At 37.0% G+C, this 20,316-nt stretch overlaps 2 protein-coding genes across 7 annotated transcripts in view; one reads left to right on the plus strand and one right to left on the minus strand.

Moving 5' to 3' along the window:
* The window catches only part of TRIP12 (thyroid hormone receptor interactor 12), a 175,345-nt gene extending 158,823 nt beyond the window's left edge, over window positions 1-16,522 (minus strand). For 4 of the 5 annotated variants that reach the window (XM_037849872.1, XM_037849868.1, XM_037849866.1 and 1 more), the window contains exon 1: window positions 15,456-15,596. The gene's annotated coding sequence lies outside the window, so the exon portion shown is untranslated. Of the gene's footprint in view, window positions 1-15,455; window positions 15,597-16,455 lie in introns of those variants that run through there. The other variant, XM_037849859.1, reaches the window with a different exon arrangement.
* The window catches only part of FBXO36 (F-box protein 36), a 132,037-nt gene continuing 127,736 nt past the window's right edge, over window positions 16,016-20,316 (plus strand). Inside the window, exon 1 of one of the 2 annotated variants that reach the window (XM_037849874.1) lies at window positions 16,016-16,183. In XM_037849874.1, coding sequence (XP_037705802.1) covers window positions 16,088-16,183 — 96 coding nt within the window. In that variant the 5' untranslated portion in view covers window positions 16,016-16,087. The remainder of the gene's footprint in view (window positions 16,184-20,316) is intronic. The other variant, XM_037849873.1, reaches the window with a different exon arrangement.

Here is a 20,316-nt window from a genome sequence, read left to right on the forward strand (position 1 = left end):
GGAGGAAATAATTACTGAAAATTTCCCATCTCTTATGAAAGACATAAAATTACAGGTCCAAGAAGCGCAGCATACCCCAAACAGAATTGATCCAAATAGACCTACTCCAGGACACTTACAAATCAGATTGTCAAATGTCAAAGACAGAGAATTCCAAAAGCAGCAAGAGAAAAGCTATCCATCACATACAAGGGAAGCTCAGTAAGTCTACGTGCAGATTTTTCAGTAGAAAACACTGGGGATGGAAAGAGAAAAAGTGCCAACCAAGAATTCTATATCCAGCAAAACTGTCCTTCAAAAATGAGGGAGAGACTTGTATAGCACTACAGCTTACAAGGGGTGACAGTGTGATTGTGAAAGCTTTGCGGATCATAGTCCTTTTACCCAGTGTATGGATGGATGAGTAGAAAAATGGCTACAAAAAACTAAACGAAAAACAGGGTGAGGTGGGTGACTTGGGTGCTCTTTTTCACTTTTATTTTTTATTCTTTTTTGCACTTTTTCTGGTACAAGGAAAATGTTCAAAAAATAGATTGGGGTGATGAATGCACAACTATATGATGGTACTGTGAACAACTGATTGCATACTTTGGATATTGCGTGGTATGTGAATATATTGCAATAAAATGAATTTTAAAAAATGAGGGAGAGTTTAAAATATTTTCAGACAAAAAGACACTGAGAGAGTCTGTGAACAAGATACTTGCTCTACAAGAAATACTAAAGGGAACACTACAGGCAGACAGGAAAAGACAGGAGAGAGAGGTTCGGAGAAGAGTGTAGCAATGAAGACTATCAGTAAGGTAAAAAGAGAGAAAAAATAAAAATAAAAGATGACATATAAAATCCAAAAGACAAAATGGTAGACAACAGACATTATGTTGAGTGAAAAGAGTCAGAAACAGAAGGACAAATAATGTATGGTCTCACTAATATGAACTAACATTAATGAGCAGACATTAAAAGTTAAAGTTGAGAACACAGGTTGTCAGGAGATAGAAAAAGGATAGAGATTAGGCATCTGATGCTGAAGGAATACAGAATGTTCAACAGGAGTGACTGTGTAGATCCAGAATTAGATAGCACAATACTGTGTGATGGCAGCACAATAGTGTAAGTACAGGTAAAAGAGGAAGGCTAGGGGCATGTATGATACCAGAAAGAAACATAAAGGATAAACACTAGGACTGTGTAACTTACTGAAGCCTAGAATGGTCAATGATGGTGATTAAGTGTACTAATATAACAATGTTTTTACATGGGGGAGAAAAAATGAAAGTCAACATTGCAAGGTGTTGAAAACTGGATAGTATAGGGGAAAAATACAATCAATGTAAACCAGAGTATATAGTTAACAGTAATACTGTAATATGCTTCCATTAATTGTTACAAAGGCAACAAAGCTAAATGCCTGTAAGAGGGGGATATAGGGAATATATAAAGGACTCCTACAACAATAACAAAAAGCCAAATAACCCAAGTTTTAAAATGGGCCAAAGATTTGAATGGACATTTCTCCAAAGAAGATAATCAAACAGCCAGTAAATATAAGAAAAGATGCTCGATATCATTAGTAATTTTTGAAACACAAATTAAAACTACAGTGAGATACTATTTCACACCCACTAGGATGGCTATTATTAAAAAACTGAAAGTAAGTGTTGGCAGGGATGTGGAGAAACAGGAATCCTTGCACACTGCTGGTGGAAATGTAAAATGGTGCAGCAACTGAGGAAAAGTTTGGCAGGTCCTCAGAAAGTTACACAGAATTACCATATGACCCAGCAATTCTACTCTTAGGTATAGACCCCAAAGAATTGAAAGTAGGGACTCAGGCAGATATCTGTACACCAATGTTCACTGCAGCATTATTCACAATAGCCAAAAGGTGGAAGCAACCCAAGTGTCCATGAACAGATGAATGGAAAAAGAAAATGTAATATAGTCAAACAATGGAATATTATTCAGCCATAAAAAGAAGAAAAGTGGTGGTGCTTGCTACAACATGGATAAACACTGAAGACGTCATATTGAGTGAAATAAGCTGGACACAGAAGAACAAATATTGTTAAGATTTCTCTTATAGGAAATACTCAAAATAAGCAAATTTATAGAGACAGAAAGCAGAATGCTGGTTACTAGGAGCAAAGGGAAAAAGGACTGAGGAGTTATTGCTAAATGAGTTTTGGTTGGGGTGATGAAAACTATCAGGAAATAAACAGCGGTAAAAGTTACACAGTACTGTCAATGTACTTAATGTCAAAGAACTGTCCACTTAAAATGGCTAAAATGATTTTTATATTAAGCATATTTTAACAATTAAAAAGAAATAATTTTCTTTTAATTTCACTATCACACTATACTTTACAAACAGAAATAAATGCCTCAAAAATTTTAAAAGCCGTTCACTAAATGTAAGGAGGTATCATGGATGGGATCCTGGAACAGAAAAAGGACATCAGGTAAAAACTAAGGAAATACAAATAAAGTAAGGACTTTAGTTAATGATGGCATTAACATATCAATAATGTATCAATACTGGTTCATTGTTACAAATACATCACACTAATGTAAGATCCTAATTACGGGGTTCATTACTTGTTACAAATACATTACACTAATGTTAAGATCTTAATTACAGGGAAAACTGGATGAGGAAGATATACAGGAACTTCCCATCTTTGGATCTTTTCTCTAAGCCCTCTCACCTGGGACTCTTCAGGATGGCAAGGGCAGACAGGAGTCATTATTCAGTAATGGCAGGCAAAGGTAAAAAAGGGAGCAATTAAGAAAAGAGGTGATATATGTTGAAGAGTTAAACATATTACACAGTAATATATGCCTGGCACCCTATAGGCCCTACTATTTGTTGTAGAATAAACACCTTATTTTACTCTCTTCTATGAAACCTGTTATAACCCAATTTTCAGAAACAAGAGGCTTTAAAGCACCTTAAAAAAAAAAAAAAAAAAAAGAGCTTTATTAATCCACTCAACCAATGAGAAAACTAATGCATTTTTAAAAATACCTTTCAGCTACTGGTGCTATCACACTTAGAGCCACCTGACTCAAGCCTTCTCTCTGAACTTACCTACTTAATTCACAATTCTAGCTAGTTCAATTTTGCAACTCAATCCACTTTAAAAGCTGGAGGAATCAAAGGCAACACACATAGTGCCCTAAACATATTCAAAGAAGGGGTGCACTCACTATAAAGCCAATAAAGTGATTTAAGAAACAGGCCATTTAGGAGCATCCAATGGCCAATGACAACATTTAGGTTCAGTATAATAAACCAATGCTCATTAAGGTGGCCAAGAGTCAGGAATATAACATTATAATGCATCCAGAACACATTAGGAAAAGTCAACAAGTATATAATTACTGTTAATATGCCACCATGACAAAAATATGTTCACTGCATTGATCTTCTTTCAACAAGTTTTATCACGTCTACTTCTTTTCCGTTAAAAAAAAAAAAGCTTTTCATTGATTAAGAAAGAAGTTTTAAAAGAGAAATATTTTCTAAACAATGAAAAAACTTAACCTTGAAACTGGGTAAATGGAATATGGAACATATTTATAAGTCTGAAATTATATCAAAATAAAGACATCAAAAACTTAACCTTAGCCATATCACAGTTAGTAGTCAAGACCATAATAAGCAGTGATAAAACATTTTTACCTAGATCCAATTTAGAAAACAGCCACCCAAAAATTTCTCAAAGCACTTAATGCTAGTCCAGGTCAGGAATATTTTTTCTTTCTGTCTTTATATCTCATTTAAAATGTTCGTTAAATGTACTCAACACTCAACGCCTTTATTTAACACCTTTATAACATCTTACAAATAATTAATTCACACTCTGTCAAACTGTAATTTTATTAACTCAAATCAACTGTGAAAGTAAGCCATCATTTATAAGAGAATAAAAGCCACTATTAAACTCCTAGAATTCCATATACTAATCAGAAAAATTACAACATAGCAACTATTATTTGATCACTTAACTATGTAGCAAGAACTGTGCTAATCACTTTATTTCCTCATTTAAAGCTTAAAAGAATCATGCCCAAAATCAAACTAAGAAACTAAAAAACTTAAGACTCTACTAACCTTCAAGTTCCATGAGTCAGACACTGACAAGAACCTAAGACTGCCTTCCTACAGAGTCCATAAATATGCTCATCGAAGGAACTAGATTCTATCTATAAAGCTTCCTTTCAACTCTAAAACTCTACCACACAAACAATTCTAAATTTGTATCAGAGAAATTCATCTATTCATCTTTGAAAGCTTGTTTTGTTTTTTCTTTTTAATTTTTTTGTTTTTGTTTTTAAAATAGGCTGTCAGGAAAGGAAAGTAAAATAAGCTACCTCTCAAAAAGAAAAACAGTAATAGCTAACATGCTTAGTGGTAGGCCATACCATACACAGAACAACAGGCAATGTTCTTTGAGTTTTATACACACTAATTTAATCCTCACAATCTCAGTATATTATTCCATCCATTTTCAGATATGGAAAATGAAACAAAAAAAAATATTAAATAACCTATTCAAGGTCAAACAGTTAGTAGAATTGGAGCCAGGATTTGAATCTCCATCTTTGGTCTTCACCACCACACTGAACTCCTTTATCACTAAAAAAAATTATCTTGAAAACATAAAGATGGCATCCAAATTCCTCTGAACAAAGTTAATGCAGCAAGTAATACTGTAGAACAGGAGTTGGAAAATCATAGCTCACAGGACGCATCTGGCCCACCACCTGTTTTTATAAGTGAAGTTTTACTGGAACACAGTCAATGACTGCTTTTGCCCTACAACAGCAGAAATGAGTAGTTAGAACAGAGCTGGTGTGGCCCACAAAGCCAAATGTATTTATTATCTTGCCCTTTACATAAAAAGTTTGCCAACCCCTGTTCTGGAGGATTCTAATGTATAAAACCCTCCTCTAAGCTATCCAAATCAATATAATTTTTTTCTTTATCATTACTTCTGTAAATAAAAACAAAAGTACCTTTTTATTTTCATTTATCATATGTCAAGCATCTACTAGTTACAAAAATAAAAACCCATTTTATGCACAAGTAAACTAAGGCTCAACAAGTTGAAGTGACCTGCCTGAGATCACATAGCTAGAAAATGGAAGATCTTATTTAAACAGACATGACTGGCTTCGAAGCCCATATTCTTTCTATATCACACTGCCATCAAAATATTTAATATGCACAACCATAAAAAAGCATGAAAATTGACTAAAGTTAGTATAGTGATAAAAATGCCAAATTTAACGAGAAATAAAATGTTCACAGAAATGTATGCATACATATTAATTAATCAATCAGGTCACACTCTCACCTTATTTTCCACTAACTCATGTTACCCCAACCAAGGTTAGGGAAAAATACGGCACATCCTCCTTATACAAAAATATGGGCCAAAAAAACGCATTAAAATAAACACAGAAAATAAACACAGAATATAGAATATATTTGTGCGCAGTATACAATTAACTCTCTTCTACCACTGAAAAATTTCACTCACCACTTTCTATGCAGACCCTAAGCCACCCTCATTACTGTTGTCTACAATGTCTATCGTCCCTCTATTAACCCATATCATTACCTTCAAGACTCTGCTAACCTTTGTATAGTTCTATCAGTCAGACACTGAGCCAAGGGGGCTTCAATGAAGGTTCATTGTGTTTATCACTATTATTATTCATGAAGCCTTTCCTTAATTTTATCCCATTATCTCACATATCACTATACTGACCTAGACCATAAGACTATATTAGATATATTTAGTGAAAGTCACATCACAAAGGTAATAAGGAATTAAGTTTGGAATTCAAGGAGGCAGATAATACAACTATTCTGAGAAATAACTTGGTAATATTTTCAGCGCATTTTCTATTCCAAACAGTCACCTGTTGAGGCACCCGAGTAATGTTTCAGAATTCAGTTTAAAGGCTTTTACGGTTAATTTTGTCCCCAGTTTACCACTATCTCCCATGAAACTATAAGCTCAAGGCCAAGGACCACATCTTATCTATCTTTATAACACCAAATCTTAGCTCAGGGCGTAAAGTAGTAAGTGTTTAAAACATATTTGTAGTAATACATATCATTTGCTTATTGTTCATATACACTCATTCTATCTCAAATGCTAGAGTAAGTTCACTAAGAGCAGAAATGTTTTAAATGATTGATTTTCTAGGTCTGAAAATATTGTAAAATGCAATCCAAGCAACACCTGCGCAAACCAAGATAATTTCTTCCCTTGTACCAGGATTCTAATACTATCCCTTAAAATAAATAATTCCAGGTATGTTTATAACTGTTATTTTATGAAATCCTTACCTTTACATTCTTTAAAAGAAATAGAATAAGCCATTCCCAACTCTGAAACTCTCAAGAAAGATGGCAACTCCCCCAAACCATTACTTATTGTGTTAAAAACTGAAATAAACTCAGCAGGCATCCTGAAAAATTTCTAAGTTTCTCTAAATACAGCAAACTCTCAGAAGTTAATTGTGCCCCATAAAACACAATGTTGTGAAATTATGAATCATCTTCATTTTCTTTTTTAATAACAAAAAGAAACAAAGCATTAATACATATAGCTTAAGATAAGTAAACACCCAAATTAAGTAGTAGTAGTAGGCCCATCACACAGAAGAAAGAATTCTGCTATTCTAGCAAATTTAAGTTTATGATTCCTGAGCTTATTCAAGAAACATAGTATCAATTAAAACAGGTGCTACAAGGACATCAAATGATGTTCTATCATCTCTTCAGTAATTCCTTTCTGTAGTACTTAGTTTATGTAATGACAAAATACCTGGAAAAAAATAGCATGGCCTAATATACATGCAGCTGAAAAGTAATACTAGATGGTTAGAAGAGGTAGAAGCGGATTATCTTACAGTGACACACCAAAGGCTGAAATTCCCCAACTGTTACCTCACAGCAGAAACTGGAAGGGCAAAACTTTCCAAAAACAAACAAACAAACAAACAAAAACAGGAGGAAGATTAAAGGAGAGATGAACTCTGCAATTAACAGTCTAGTTTCTGAGAAAAACATTTTGAGGCCAAAATGTGAAAAGCAACACTAAAGTTAAGAAATAATTAGCAAACAAGTTTAGTCACAAAGAAATACTGAATCTTCTAAAAAAAAAAAAAAAAAAAAAAAAAAATCAGTCTAATTGTTGCCATCTACTGGGGAAAGGATACAAATACATTTGGATCCTGGACAGGTGTGTAGAGATCAATTCTGATTTTCTCCTGAGACTAAGCTGTTTCCCCTAGGTAGGGAGAACAAATGGAAATATATGGAAAATAACATGAAAGCCGTATGGCTGACTGTCTTGCAGAAAAACAGGCATCCTTCCCTGTTAAGGCAGTGAAAGATAAAGACTTCACAATGTTTTTATTCTAAAGTCCACAAACTCCCCAAGTTTTGAACTGTACAGCCTGCCTTTCCTTACTCCACAAAGATATTATTATGAGTCATAAACTTGTACTAATACTTAGCAGCTCTGCAACTGGCATACAAGGAAAAATACCAAATTAATTCAAATGCAATCAGGAAAATCTAGAAGAATATGCTAGAAATAAAAGCCGAAGAAAGCTAAATATTATGACTACCAGACCCCTGAATAAAATATCCTTTTTATCTTTATTTTCTCTTCAGTCCCCATCTAACCTCATTTTCCATTTTTAAATCCTGTTTATGTACTTTTACAAAAGAAAGGAAAATAGTCTACTTTCTAATAACAGCATTAACCAGAGTGCTAACAAATATTTTATTAAAATATTTAATTTGATTAAACTGGGTAAAGATTAATTTGCACATTTTAAAAAAGTATGTAAATATTTAAACCACAATTTGCTTTTGTTTTACACATTTCTTCACTGTATTAGATGCTACACATCTAATAACAACCTATAAACATGACTGACAAATTACAGAGAAATCACAAAAAAACAAGTATTAAGTCTTAAACAGTATTTTGAAATTAAAAAAAAAAAAACCAAACACTCTGAATAAACAGTTAAATGTGCTGAGACAAAATAATTGCCAGCTTCCACTAAAGGAAGAATCCTGTGGCAAAACAGAGGACCTACGGAAATCATGTATTCAATTAACAAGTTCATTCTTATTTAACAAAACATTTTTAATAAGAGAAGAATAAGAAATATTTTAACTCCATTGTTTCTACCCCCCGCCCAAACTTATCATCAAAAAATGCTGATACACAGTGCTAGAAAGGAAAGCAATTTCATAAAGATAAAGATCCAACAGCACTTGTCTTTTCCTTTTCAGTTTATTTGCTAATTAAATGTTTTCATACACTCCTTTCATATTACAATGCCTATTCAGAGATCAAGAATAACTCTAAGTCTACTTTCTTAACCTACCATATTTAAGAACCTCAATAATCTCATGTCCAATTGCCTATCCAATCATACTTTCTGTTATTTTATTTCTATTTAAATTTAGATAAAGTACATCTGAAGAGAAGGAATCTCATTTTATAAATCTCTTATTTCTTCTCCTCAGCAGTCTCCAAGAGCAGACCTTGTATGGAAACAGAAATGTACACATATTAGTTGCTGATGAAACAGTTGTATAATGAAGGCACTACCAACAACTTATTTAGTAAAGCCAAAAAGCATGCTCTAAATGCAGAAAACCTACATTTACAATATTTACAGAATACTTCTCTATGCTGAATACTATACTCCTATATATAAGCTCTCAAGTTAAGTTAGACAAGATGAGTTCTGTATGTTATCAACTACATGAACTATAACCCAATTCTGAGGACAAGGACTATCTATTAAGTCCCTTTTATATTCCTCCCAGCACAGCATACTGATATACAGTATGCACTTAATAAATGTATTGAAGAAACTCTCATCTCCTAATAAACACAATCTCTAAATACTAAGCTTGGAGTAACCAAGTTACCAAAATATTTCTCATGCCTTAAAAATTCTTTAAACAGCTGTAAAATTTATATTCTAGGATCCTACACTTGGCTACCAAACTTGAAAATGAAAACAAGCCAGTCAACACTATATTATGGCAAATTATGCTAATATTATTTCACAATATAGTTTCTCAAGTAATGGCATATGTCACCAAAATGTACTCAACCACTGACACCTACCATGAACAATGCCTGCTTCCAGGAGCCTTGTGACAGGACTGTGCAGATAAAAGAATGAGACCTCTACCCTAAAGAAGTCAAAGACATAGTAGTTAAGATGTAAACAACTAATTACATAAGACAGAATGTGAGAGCCATAATTGAAAGAAATAAAATGTTACAGAAGGGGAATGCAGAGACGAGAGTATAGAGTAAAAAATCTTAGAGGAGCTACTGGAAGAAAAGTGTGAGTATGTAGGTACAACAGATACAAGATGGGAAAGGAGTACCAATCCAGGTAGACAAAACCATAAAAGCGAGGCAAGAATGCTGGAAAGTTCCTGGGTGTGTTCAGAAAGGAGCAAGTAGTTCAATCTGACTGCAGCCAAGGGTGCGAACTAGAATTGCAAAACACTGGGGTCACAGCAAGAGTTATACCATTTCCATATCTTTGCTATTTACAAGGCAACAACTGTAAGTATTGGTTTCTGAGAAGCAAAAAACAAAAAAAAATGAAGGCCTTCCACATGATCTCTGTGAACCTGCTCTCTAAGGACACAAAGCAGCTTAAATTACAACAGTAATTCAATAGTGAATTTCACATGGACTAGGTGTTAAAAACTCACTTTGAGTTTCCAGAAATGTTTACCAGTACGAGGACTTCAAATTGAGTTAATCTGACCTTAAGACAGCACAGCACTTCAAGTTATTTCCATTTATTCAGAATGTTGCCTTCAGGTGGTATGAGTAGAAGTTTTGAAGTGAGGGTAGAACATACTGGTTATGACAACCAACAAACTGATTAAAATATACATTTGGTGATGGATGCACAGCTGTATGATGGTACTGTGGGCAACTGCACTTTGGATGATTGTATGGTATGTGAACAATCTCAATAAAATTGAATTTAAAAATAAAATAAAATGTACATTGAAAAGTTGTGACTTCAGTCTTGAAGGCTTGTTGATAAACCACTTCAGCTTTAAGTGATAAATCACTTCAGCCTTCAAAATTGTGTATGGGTAAGAACACCGTATTTGTAGATGTTCACCATAAGAACATCTTTTCTAAAAAGAAAATAAACTAAAATGATGCAAGCTACTATAAATTGGATGGAAGGAAGTCATTCAGAATTGTATCAAAGCATACAATTTTTATGCTTTTAAATGATCACCTACTATATGCAAACAACAGACAATAATATGAAATGGGTTACACTACATGTTTTTTGATAGGTATGATTTAAGTAATTCTCAGTCTCTAAATACATACAAACTGATTTAAAAAAAAAAAATCCCAAAACTATTTTAGCTTTGGCAATGATCCAAAAAGTGTATCAAAACAAATAAAATTATTAGCACTCTAAATCACTGCAAAATACTTTCACTTACAGTATTTTATTTTATTCTCACAAGATTTATTCCTTCAGCAAACAGTTAAAGAATCCCTACTCTGTGCCAAGCAATGCTAAATGTTAGAGATAAAAATAACACTGACTTCAAGGAATTCATAATCTGCTATGGGAATACCTTAGTATACTCATATACTTTCAAGGACAATACCTTTGTATATTGTAGAGGTATGTACTCAGAAAGGTGTTAATAAGATGAAGCAATAGTCAAAGCTGCAGTGACCCACTGGAGAAAAGACCCCATGTTCCAATTCATCTTCTGTAGCCTAATCTAACTACAGTGCTCAGCAAACAAAAGACAACTCGAGGGTAAAACAGATTGTCATATCCATATTTTTCAGATTAAGCACTTGAAGCTTAAAAAGGCAAAATTATTTGTCCAAGGTCACAAAGATAGAAAGGGCATAAGCCAGGGCAGGAGCCCAAGTTTTCACCTTCAAATCAGATTCATACATGAACAGCACCAAGCTACTATGGAACTCAAAAATGAAAAAGCACAGAGTAGCAGGCAGTCTTTTTACTCTAGGCCACTGGAATGACTTCTTGAATCAAGCACAACCATAAAACTATTACCAACAGCTTCACGCTCAAAATAAAGGAGATAAATCTGAACAATAGACAAGTTCCTTTTTCTTCTGGCCAATTCGGTTTAATGAAACTACAAGAAAGTCCTCAGAAAAAAACTATTTAAACAGGCTATTTCAAACTAGGAAACAACCTCTTTTTTACAAATTATCTAAAACTACCAATAAGTTACATTCTTAAATTTAATTAAAGAACTGCATTTGTAAAATTTCAAGACACATCAGCCAAATCAAATTTCACTTAATTAAAAATCAAGAGACAGGTCCAGCATCAGCACACTTATCTATTTACTGCAAATAACAGCAAGCATCCAGAAAGTACAGAATAACCTAGCAGACCAGGTAGAGGATATGTAAAGAACTGCTAATTTATGCAGTCAAGAAATTGATAACATAGCTGTCAAAACTATGCACAGAAGACACTAAATGCACAAATGTAAAGCTAACATTACACTTGTGAACTACAAGTACCATGATTACACAACAATCTACAAATTTTATTTACTGTATAATACGCATCAGATTCTTATATACTCACTCTTCCACTCTATCTGTCCCAGACTCCATACAGGCTTGGCCCTATTAAGTGCAGCTTGGCCTATGAAAAGAGGCGCAGAATAATCCACTGGCTTAAACTGAATCATAGAAAGTGACAATTTATATTCACCCAGGTACTCTGATGGCATACCAGTTGGGGGGGATGTTAAGGGGCCATGACCACGGAACCAAACCGCAGGAAGTGTCCCAGACAACATACTGGGGCCAAAAAACCTTCCAAAGAGGAAAACTGGCTGCGTATTCAGTAAGACCAGGCTAACGTTTATCAGTCTGGAGTGAAAAGGAAAATGGGAATTATTTTTCAATCAGGTTTATGAGTGCACTTCCATGCATACCAGTGATATGAGATAATCCTGAGCCTCCAGGAAACCTATAATCCAGTTAGGGAAACAAAAACAACACGTCAACAAATTTAACAATATAATCCAAAAACAAAGCATATGTAGGTAACAAAGAAATAAAAGCAAAAGATCATAAGGTGGAAGTTCGATGTAAAGAACTGATCTGAGGAGGTGAACTGATGTTAATCTAAGTTGATTTAAATGAGGAAAAAGTACACTTCAGGCTGGCAGTAGTAAGGAGCAACATGAGTGAAGATGGAAAGCAACAAGTAGGCTGCTGTTTCAACTCAGAGACCATCAAATTAGCTCAGCACACAGGGGAAAATAAAGGGGCAACTTGTATCACATTTACTCAAAAAGATCCCCTCCAATAACTCCCTTATGATAAAGAGTTTGTGCGGAATTGGGCACTTAAAAAATATAGCTCCCTAGTCTCCGTAAAGAAAACAAAGAGATCAAGATTCAGAAGTGCTTTTCCTTAAATTTTAATCTCTACTGACATTAGAAAGTCAATTTCCTAACAGCCACAAACCAGAATAGGTACAACAATTTTCATTAATAAAAATGTCAAGAAATTTCAATCTACCTTACTTTGATGCCCCTCCCCCCACAAGAAGCTATATCTTTTTTAATGATCTCAAAATAGCAAATGGAATTTTCTAAACTTATGATAATACATTATTTAGCATTTTGTAGTTTTTCACAGCCATAATCTGTCTGGTCTCACAACAAACCAGTGAGGTGAGAAAGGGATCACTTATCCCCATTTTACAGATAAAGTAAATGGAGAACCATGCTAAGTGACTAGCTCAAGGTCACACAGCTATCTGCAGTTTCCACATTCCCAGGCCAATGATTTATCCTCTTTGTGTGGATGATATTCTTAAAACAGGATCATAAAACCTTATTTAAATAACATAAATACAGTCATCTTAAGAGTTGGAATAGAAAAGCAAACACTGCTCCAAATTTACTTTGCTAGGTGAAAGCACTGATTTTACTCTGGCCTAGCATCCTGTTCATTTTTTTTAACATAGCTTTTCTGGGACTCTACCAAAAAGTGTTCTGAAATTTGTAGAAATTGAAAAACTAAAACAAAAAGCCTGTTCATGGACACAAACTAAATAGTAAATGTCAGCTGAGGAGACTTAACAACCCTCAAACTCCTGAGAAACTGGAGAGAGAATGGAAACAATGGCATTCTTAATTACAGTTCTTCAATTCTTACGGATATTAGCACATTCAGAGAAAGGAGGCAGAAACAACCTACAAAGCCCACATCCCCAACCATGTTAATGTTCTGTCTTAAACTTAAAAAAAAAAGAAATAAAAACTCCCCAAACAATCTTCCAAAATGACATAAAAGCTACACTAGAATTCAATCTTTCTGGGTCTGAACAAGAAGGGAGTGTCGAGAGAAAAGAATCAGAAACTGCGGTTATTCTAAAACTTACACTTAATATTGATTTCTTTGCATGCCGTAAATATAAAAGTCTCAAATAAAACTTCACAGTTTATTGTCTCTGAACCTTTGATAATAATTCCACTAGTCAACCCTAACTATCCCGCCACCCCGAGTGCAAATGTGACACACACAGGCCTCATATATAGGCCTCTTGCCTTTTTCTCCAACACAAGAACCTTTCAGTTTTCTACCCTAACTCAATAGCTCTTTCAACTTTCTATCCTGTATTTTTTTGTTTTGTTTTTTAGAGAGGAGATTCTGAACCTCAACTTTCAAGGTCTTCAATAAATTAAAAAAAAAAAAAAAAAGTAAAGAGACTCTTCAGAGGAACAGAAAGTTAAACATCACTAAAGGGCCTACAAAGCAGAGTAAAGCCCCGGTATCCGGTGATCTGGCAGTCCAGACAAGACCAGGGAAAGCCTACTAGGAAGGGAGACAACAGGGCGAGCAGATGTCTTAACATCCCCTCAGTACAGATTCACTGTGTGCTATCAACGTTACCCCCCCCCACACACACACACTCCTTTACAATCAAGACACATTCTCTCCCCCAATTAACTAATGAAGCAATTAAACTATACCCACCTCCCAACGTGATGCCTAAGTTAAACCTCCCCCAGGCAAAGTCAAACAGCATTATCAAAAATAAACAAACCACCAAAAATCTGTCTTAAAGATTTGGAAGGAGCCTCTTCCGGTGGCTCCTCACCTCACAAGAGTAAGCAATTCCCTCCCATCCTCCATCATCAAATATACAGGCTATCCTCCCCCCCCATCTGTATGTGCTTTGAAATTTATGCTTATTACTTTTTCCTGTAGCAAATCAAGGATTTCTGTTATACCAAGGAAGGCAGTAACACGGAAGACAGGATCTGGGATTTTACAACCTTCCTAATATGCACCCCGCCTAACTCGTTTCTGCACTAGAAACCCACTCTATGTATGGAGATGGAAGAAGGAGAGGGGATGAACTGAACGGACAAAAGTTATAATAGGTTTTATACAATCCATACATAAATAATCGACTGACTCGCTTTGAATGCCAAATATGACTCGGGTGACAACTGGCTCACCCCATCCCCTAAAGTCCTGAACCCTCCCACCCATCCCCACCCCCTAATTCCCTTCGGATCCATTTAGAAGGATGCTCAGTTCCTCTCAGCTAAGTTTCTGGGCCTCTTTCACGCCCCCTGCATGCCCCTCTCGTCGTCATCCTCCCTTAACCTCAACTTCCCACGGCTAAAAAAAAAAAAAAAACCTGCCCTGCGCAGATCCAGGCACCCTGCTCTCCCGCCCTCAACCGTACCCCTCGGCAAGAAACCCCTTACTGCGGTCTAAAGTCACTCCGGCCTCTCCCTCCTCTGACCCTCGCTTCCCACAACTGCTGTCACTCGAGCTGCTCCCTAGTTTCCATTTCCGGGCCGTCCCCAGCCCTGGAGCCTCCCCTCTCCCCGTTTCCGGGCCCCCCGTCCCATTTCCGGGGAACCCTTGCCGTCTTCACACCCCCCACCTGCACTTCCGGCTCCCCACTTTCTCTCTTCCTAGACGCCCTCCAAGCTCCAAAGCCCACTTCCGGCCCCCCCCCGGGTTCCTCAAGCCCCGCACGCCTTACCCCGGTTCCGTGAAGGGCCCTCCTCATCGCGGGGGGCCGGAAGGGGCACCCAGCGACCCCCCCAACTCCCGCCCGGCCCCCGTCCCTCCGGCCGCGGTCTCCCTCTAGCGCCTCGCCCGTCAATCCCTGGCCCGGTCCTTCCGCGGCCCTGCCGCCGCCGCCGGGAGCAGACCGAGCGGGGGTCGAATCGCGACGATGACACAACCGGGCTTCCTGGGACTTTCTGTTCCAGCTCCTCCTCCCTGCCCCCCCCCCCAGCCCCTCAGCACGGCCCCCTCCCCTAGGGCTGCCCCGGCCGTTCGGAACTGCGCCCAAATTACCTAGTTAGGCCCCAAAGTCTCCGGTGCGGACTCGGTGGCTCGGCAGTAACTTCCACTTGCTCCCCCCGCCCCCCCAGCGGCGGCAGCGGCGGCGGCTCCTCGGGTCCCTTCAATTATCAGCTGAGCCGCAGCACTGCAGCCGGCGTGCGCCTCCGCCCGCGCCGCCTCCCTCCCCTCCTGTTCCAACACTCTCCGGGAACTACTTTGGCCTTCGAACGACTGGCTCATCCGCGGGACAGGCCCCGCTGCCTACTCGCGGCCCATCACACCCCCCCTTTCCCTCCCCGACAGCCTGGCTCGGCTTCCCCAGCGGTTTCCGATCTCCTCCCGATCCCTTCGAGGGACCAGGAAGGGGGATGTGAAGCTTCGTTTGGTATCCCTCCGCCGGGGTCACCCCCTCCCCTCCTTGGTAGCAGGAACTAATTCTCCTTCGGGTCACCCGAAACCTCGAGTGGAAATTTCATGGGTCGGAGTTCCCTGTGACCCCTGGAAGAAGAAACGACCACCCCAAGTTAAAACCACCCCCACCAGCTCAAAAGCGGGGATTGATTTAAATTAGGGCTTTGGCCCCATGACCCCAACTAAGTCCCGCCCCTTCCTGGTTGTCCTAGCGACGGCGGTGGCGTCCCAAGATGGCGTCGTGGCTGCCGGTGACTCTGTTCGAAATTGTAGGACAAGGCCAGGCGCCGAGCAAAGACTATTACCAGTTATTGGTCACCCGGTCCCAGGCAAGTGCGAGCCGCGGTTTACCCTCCCTCCTAAAGCCCTGCCCCGCCCGGTTGGGATCCGGAACGCGAGCCCGACTAGGCCGAGGGCAAGCGTGGCCCGCCGGAAGCTCCCTGTCCCAGCTCCGAGCCAGGAGATTTCCCTCGTCACCTCGGCCTCCTCGGCCCTACGACCCGCTCGTCCCTTCCCTTCCCCACTTCGGCTCGTCCCTGGCGAGCCTTTTTTGCCTCCGCCTAACGCTGCCCGCTCCCTTCCCGCCACCTCGGGTTCCTACCTGCACTTTTGCTTCCGCGCGAAGAGAAAAACAGGCGTCTCCGGCTTGCGTGCTGCCTCACCTCACCGTGGGAAGGAGGGAAAGAAAGATTCAGTCAAGTGTCCCGAGGAGGAGCCGGCAGGGGAGGGGAGAAAGGGACGATCTCTTTTCCAGAGTAGGACTTAATCATGGAGAATTTTAACAAACCTCAGTGTGATATTAATGAATACCACGACCACATCAAAACTTCCTTATTTATAGCAGAAATTGATCGCTGAGAGCTTTTCCCTTACCTTTTTGGAGCCCCTTCTATCCCATTGAAAGTGTGCGGGGGGTGGTACAAAAATGTTTCAGCTGCTCTACGCGTCAGCCCCACCCATAATGACATCTGCTCCACAACAATAAGACCGAGGATTATGTTATCGGTGGAGGAAAGTAACCAAGGGCCTATTTTTGTGACTAAAGTTATTGAAGGTGGGCTTTTGAATTTATTGTGCTCGTGAAATGATCAAGTTCTCGACTGAGCTGGGCCTCCGTACACGTTTCTGATTCCTGGCTTAGCTTACTCCTGTCACTGAGATTTCAAGCACCTTGCACTTTAATAGATGGCATTCCTATAAAATGAAATTGAGAAATTTATATATATATATATATATGTTTGTTTTGGTGTAGATATTGAATAGTCTGTCAGTTTTCCCATGAACCCTTAAACAAAATAGGCAGAGAATGAATTTTTAATAAGCTTTAAAAGCACTTTTTTAAATAGAAATGATAATATGTATATTTTATTTTCGAAGTCTACTAAACCACAATATTACAAGTTGATATTAGCCTGTCAAACTTAAAATTTTAATTAAACACTTAAAAAGGGAATTTTATGCACCTAATAGGAATTTTTTTATATTTGCTTTTTTAGTACATTTTTTAGAAGTTATTGACTCCCATTTATTTTCAGAATTGTGATCCTAACATAATTCTTCACTTTATTGCATGAGTGACTGAAAATATAAATCCTATAATACTACTTCATTTTTTATTTATTTTCATCCACTTCGAGTAAGTTAGAATGTTCTAGTTTTTACTTTGCAGCCGTTTTCATAATTTGGCTTAAAACTTTTTCTTTTGAGCATTTTATTTTTCTTGAGGATCTGGTATTATATGTATACTAAGAATCTAATGTTGTAAGCCTCAACAAATTGAATACCTGTTTACTGTTTTATTTTAGTAAGTTAACCATAGGAGAGCCCCTGGCAAATAGTTTCTTCAAAAATGCTTCTGTTGTTGGTGTTCTTTAGACTTCACTCTCCACTCTAACTTGGCCACACGCCTTCTTCCTCCTATTACTCTTGTTTTATAAACTCTTTTCCCTCTCTAATATTCTTTTTTCTTCTCTCTCACTCTCTCTTTTTTTTTTTAGGAAATCAAAAACTCTAGTTCAGTGCTTATTGTTTCTGTCAGTTACTTATATATAAAATCCTTTTCCAGAACTGATCAATTTCCTTTTAGAAACACACTAAATATATCCACTCCAGTTCTCCAAAGGAGGGTTAATATAAAATCTGATTAATTCACCCTCTTTTGAAAGTAAAATTTGTTGTTAAAAAATAGCAAATAAAAAAATACTCTTTTCAGTCAACCATCTTGAGAATATGCTATTTTCTAACCACAGGATAATTTTTCTAAATCTCAGCACAGGAAACCAAACATCCAGTAAAAGGTGGCCAGACAAAAATACATACTAAAAGACCAGATTTAAAATGTATTTTATGAGACGGGCTTTTTTTCTGGAAAGGGTTTCTAAAATTGTTTCTTGTACATTTTTTCTGTCACTTTGCTTCTGCATTTATTCCAAAAAATGTTGCATAATATCCAAAATAAGCTCCAGATTTCAGTGGATCCTTCTTTCATTTAAATTCCCTTTTTATTTTCTTTTTTATCTTTTTCACTGCATTTATTTATATTTGCTTTAAAACCAAATAACTGCACATTTGACATGGATTTGTGAGCTTTAGTGTCATAGTCTAGAATATAAATTTTATACATAAATTTTTCCTTTGCCTTCTTGCTTATGCAGTAACATTAAAAATATTTTTTTATGCTCCTAGAGGCATTCCGAATTAACAACTTGATGCCATGGAATTTTTTTTTTTTTTTTTTTTTTGAGGGAACTTCCAGAATATAACTTGAGGGGTCAATATGTTACTTCTCAAATCTAGTCATTAAAAAATGATGACCCCAAGATTTAGAAAAATCAGTGTATTTCTTTCTAAATCAAAGATTCACTCAATTCAATTATGCTCACTATAGTTTTAGTAGTAAATATTTTTTCTTATACTGGATTCTAATTCTTTGAAAAGTAGTAGATTCATAGTATGTTAGATCTGGAAAGAATTTTGACTATTATTTAGTCTGGAGATATTTCACTCAAGTCTTCCAAGAAAGCCTCAAATTGTGATCCTAAGTGTAGATCCTTTCCTTAATTTTTATCAGCAACTTGGCATTTACTATGGGGATGCAGTATATAAAATGATACCTGCTTTGAAAGAATTTATAGTCCATTTAACAAATAATTTTTGAGCACCTCATATGTACCAGGTACTGTTTAGATGCTGAGAGACATTGGTGAGCCAAAGTCCCTCCTTTCATGGAGCATATAATGTAGGGGGAAGATTTAGTTAGTGATTTGATTTGCATAAACATTTCAATGTTCTAAATTTTGTATGTACTTTTTTTTAAAGTCCAAGGAAATTCGTGAGCAATTACCAAGTTAACAAACAGTACAGGCACTTTAAAATACATGAGTACAGAGTAAGCAAAAATCACTTTAGACTAGGGGTCTAGGAAGGTACTATTACCAGTATTTTAAGCTTGAAATTCTGTCTTCTTTGTCTTCTCAAAATGGAAGTGTTGCTTACGGTGGCCAAAACTTAACTGTAATGTGACAAATATTGGAAAAGTGCTAAAAAAAAAACCTCAAAACCATAAAAGTAACCATATGCTGATTAGCCAGAAATTGGCAAATACAGCCTCTTCCAGCTGATAACAGGTGGCTATCCCAAGAGCAATGATTTGTTTTAGCCACTCCAGCTGAGAGAAGACTTGGATAACAGGTTAGTCTTATTTTATATTAAATCCTACTCAAATCTCCAAAATGATACCTGAACCTAATGTCATTTGAAAAAAAAAAAATCCAGAAGCTCACCCCAGAAAATGGCAAATATTTTAATTTGCTGTAGAACTGACAAACAGAAAAACCCTGAGGTCTTGTGCCAACCCGTAGTTGGGAAGCTATCAGTCATCTCAATGGCTTCTGAAGAAGGAATTAAAGAAAACTAGACCTTATTTGGTGGGCAGTTGTTTGAAGTACATAGCAACAAAGAATTGTGCTAGTGCCATTTCAAACTACAGGCCAATTTTAAAGATTTAGAATTTAGTGCAGTCTAATAAAAATGTAAATACATGCACCCTTTGACTCAGCAAGTCCATTTCCAAGATTTTATACTTCAAAAATGCTTTCACATGTGCACAATGATATATGAACAAGAATATTCACCAAAGTAAAGTAACTGTAAAATCATCTTTTCATTAGTGGAAATTTGTTTAAACTGAGATCCAGACATAACAATAGAATACTATACAACCTTTTAAAAACAATATGGTATATTTCTATTTACTCAGTAAAATAAATAAAATCTTAAATGAAAAAAAGCAAGTTGCTTGGTTAAACGTAATATAATCCCGTTTTTTTTTTTTTAAAGTTTATTTTAAATATTAGTGAAATTTTAAATAAATGTTAGAGGAAAAAGCTGGAATGATTAGCTCTTATGGATGGAGTAATGTGTTCACTTTCTGCATTACAAAATATATTTCTGAAAGGTCTGA

Source organism: Choloepus didactylus, chromosome 9, assembly GCF_015220235.1.
Source record: "Choloepus didactylus isolate mChoDid1 chromosome 9, mChoDid1.pri, whole genome shotgun sequence".
NCBI lineage: Eukaryota > Metazoa > Chordata > Mammalia > Pilosa > Megalonychidae > Choloepus > Choloepus didactylus.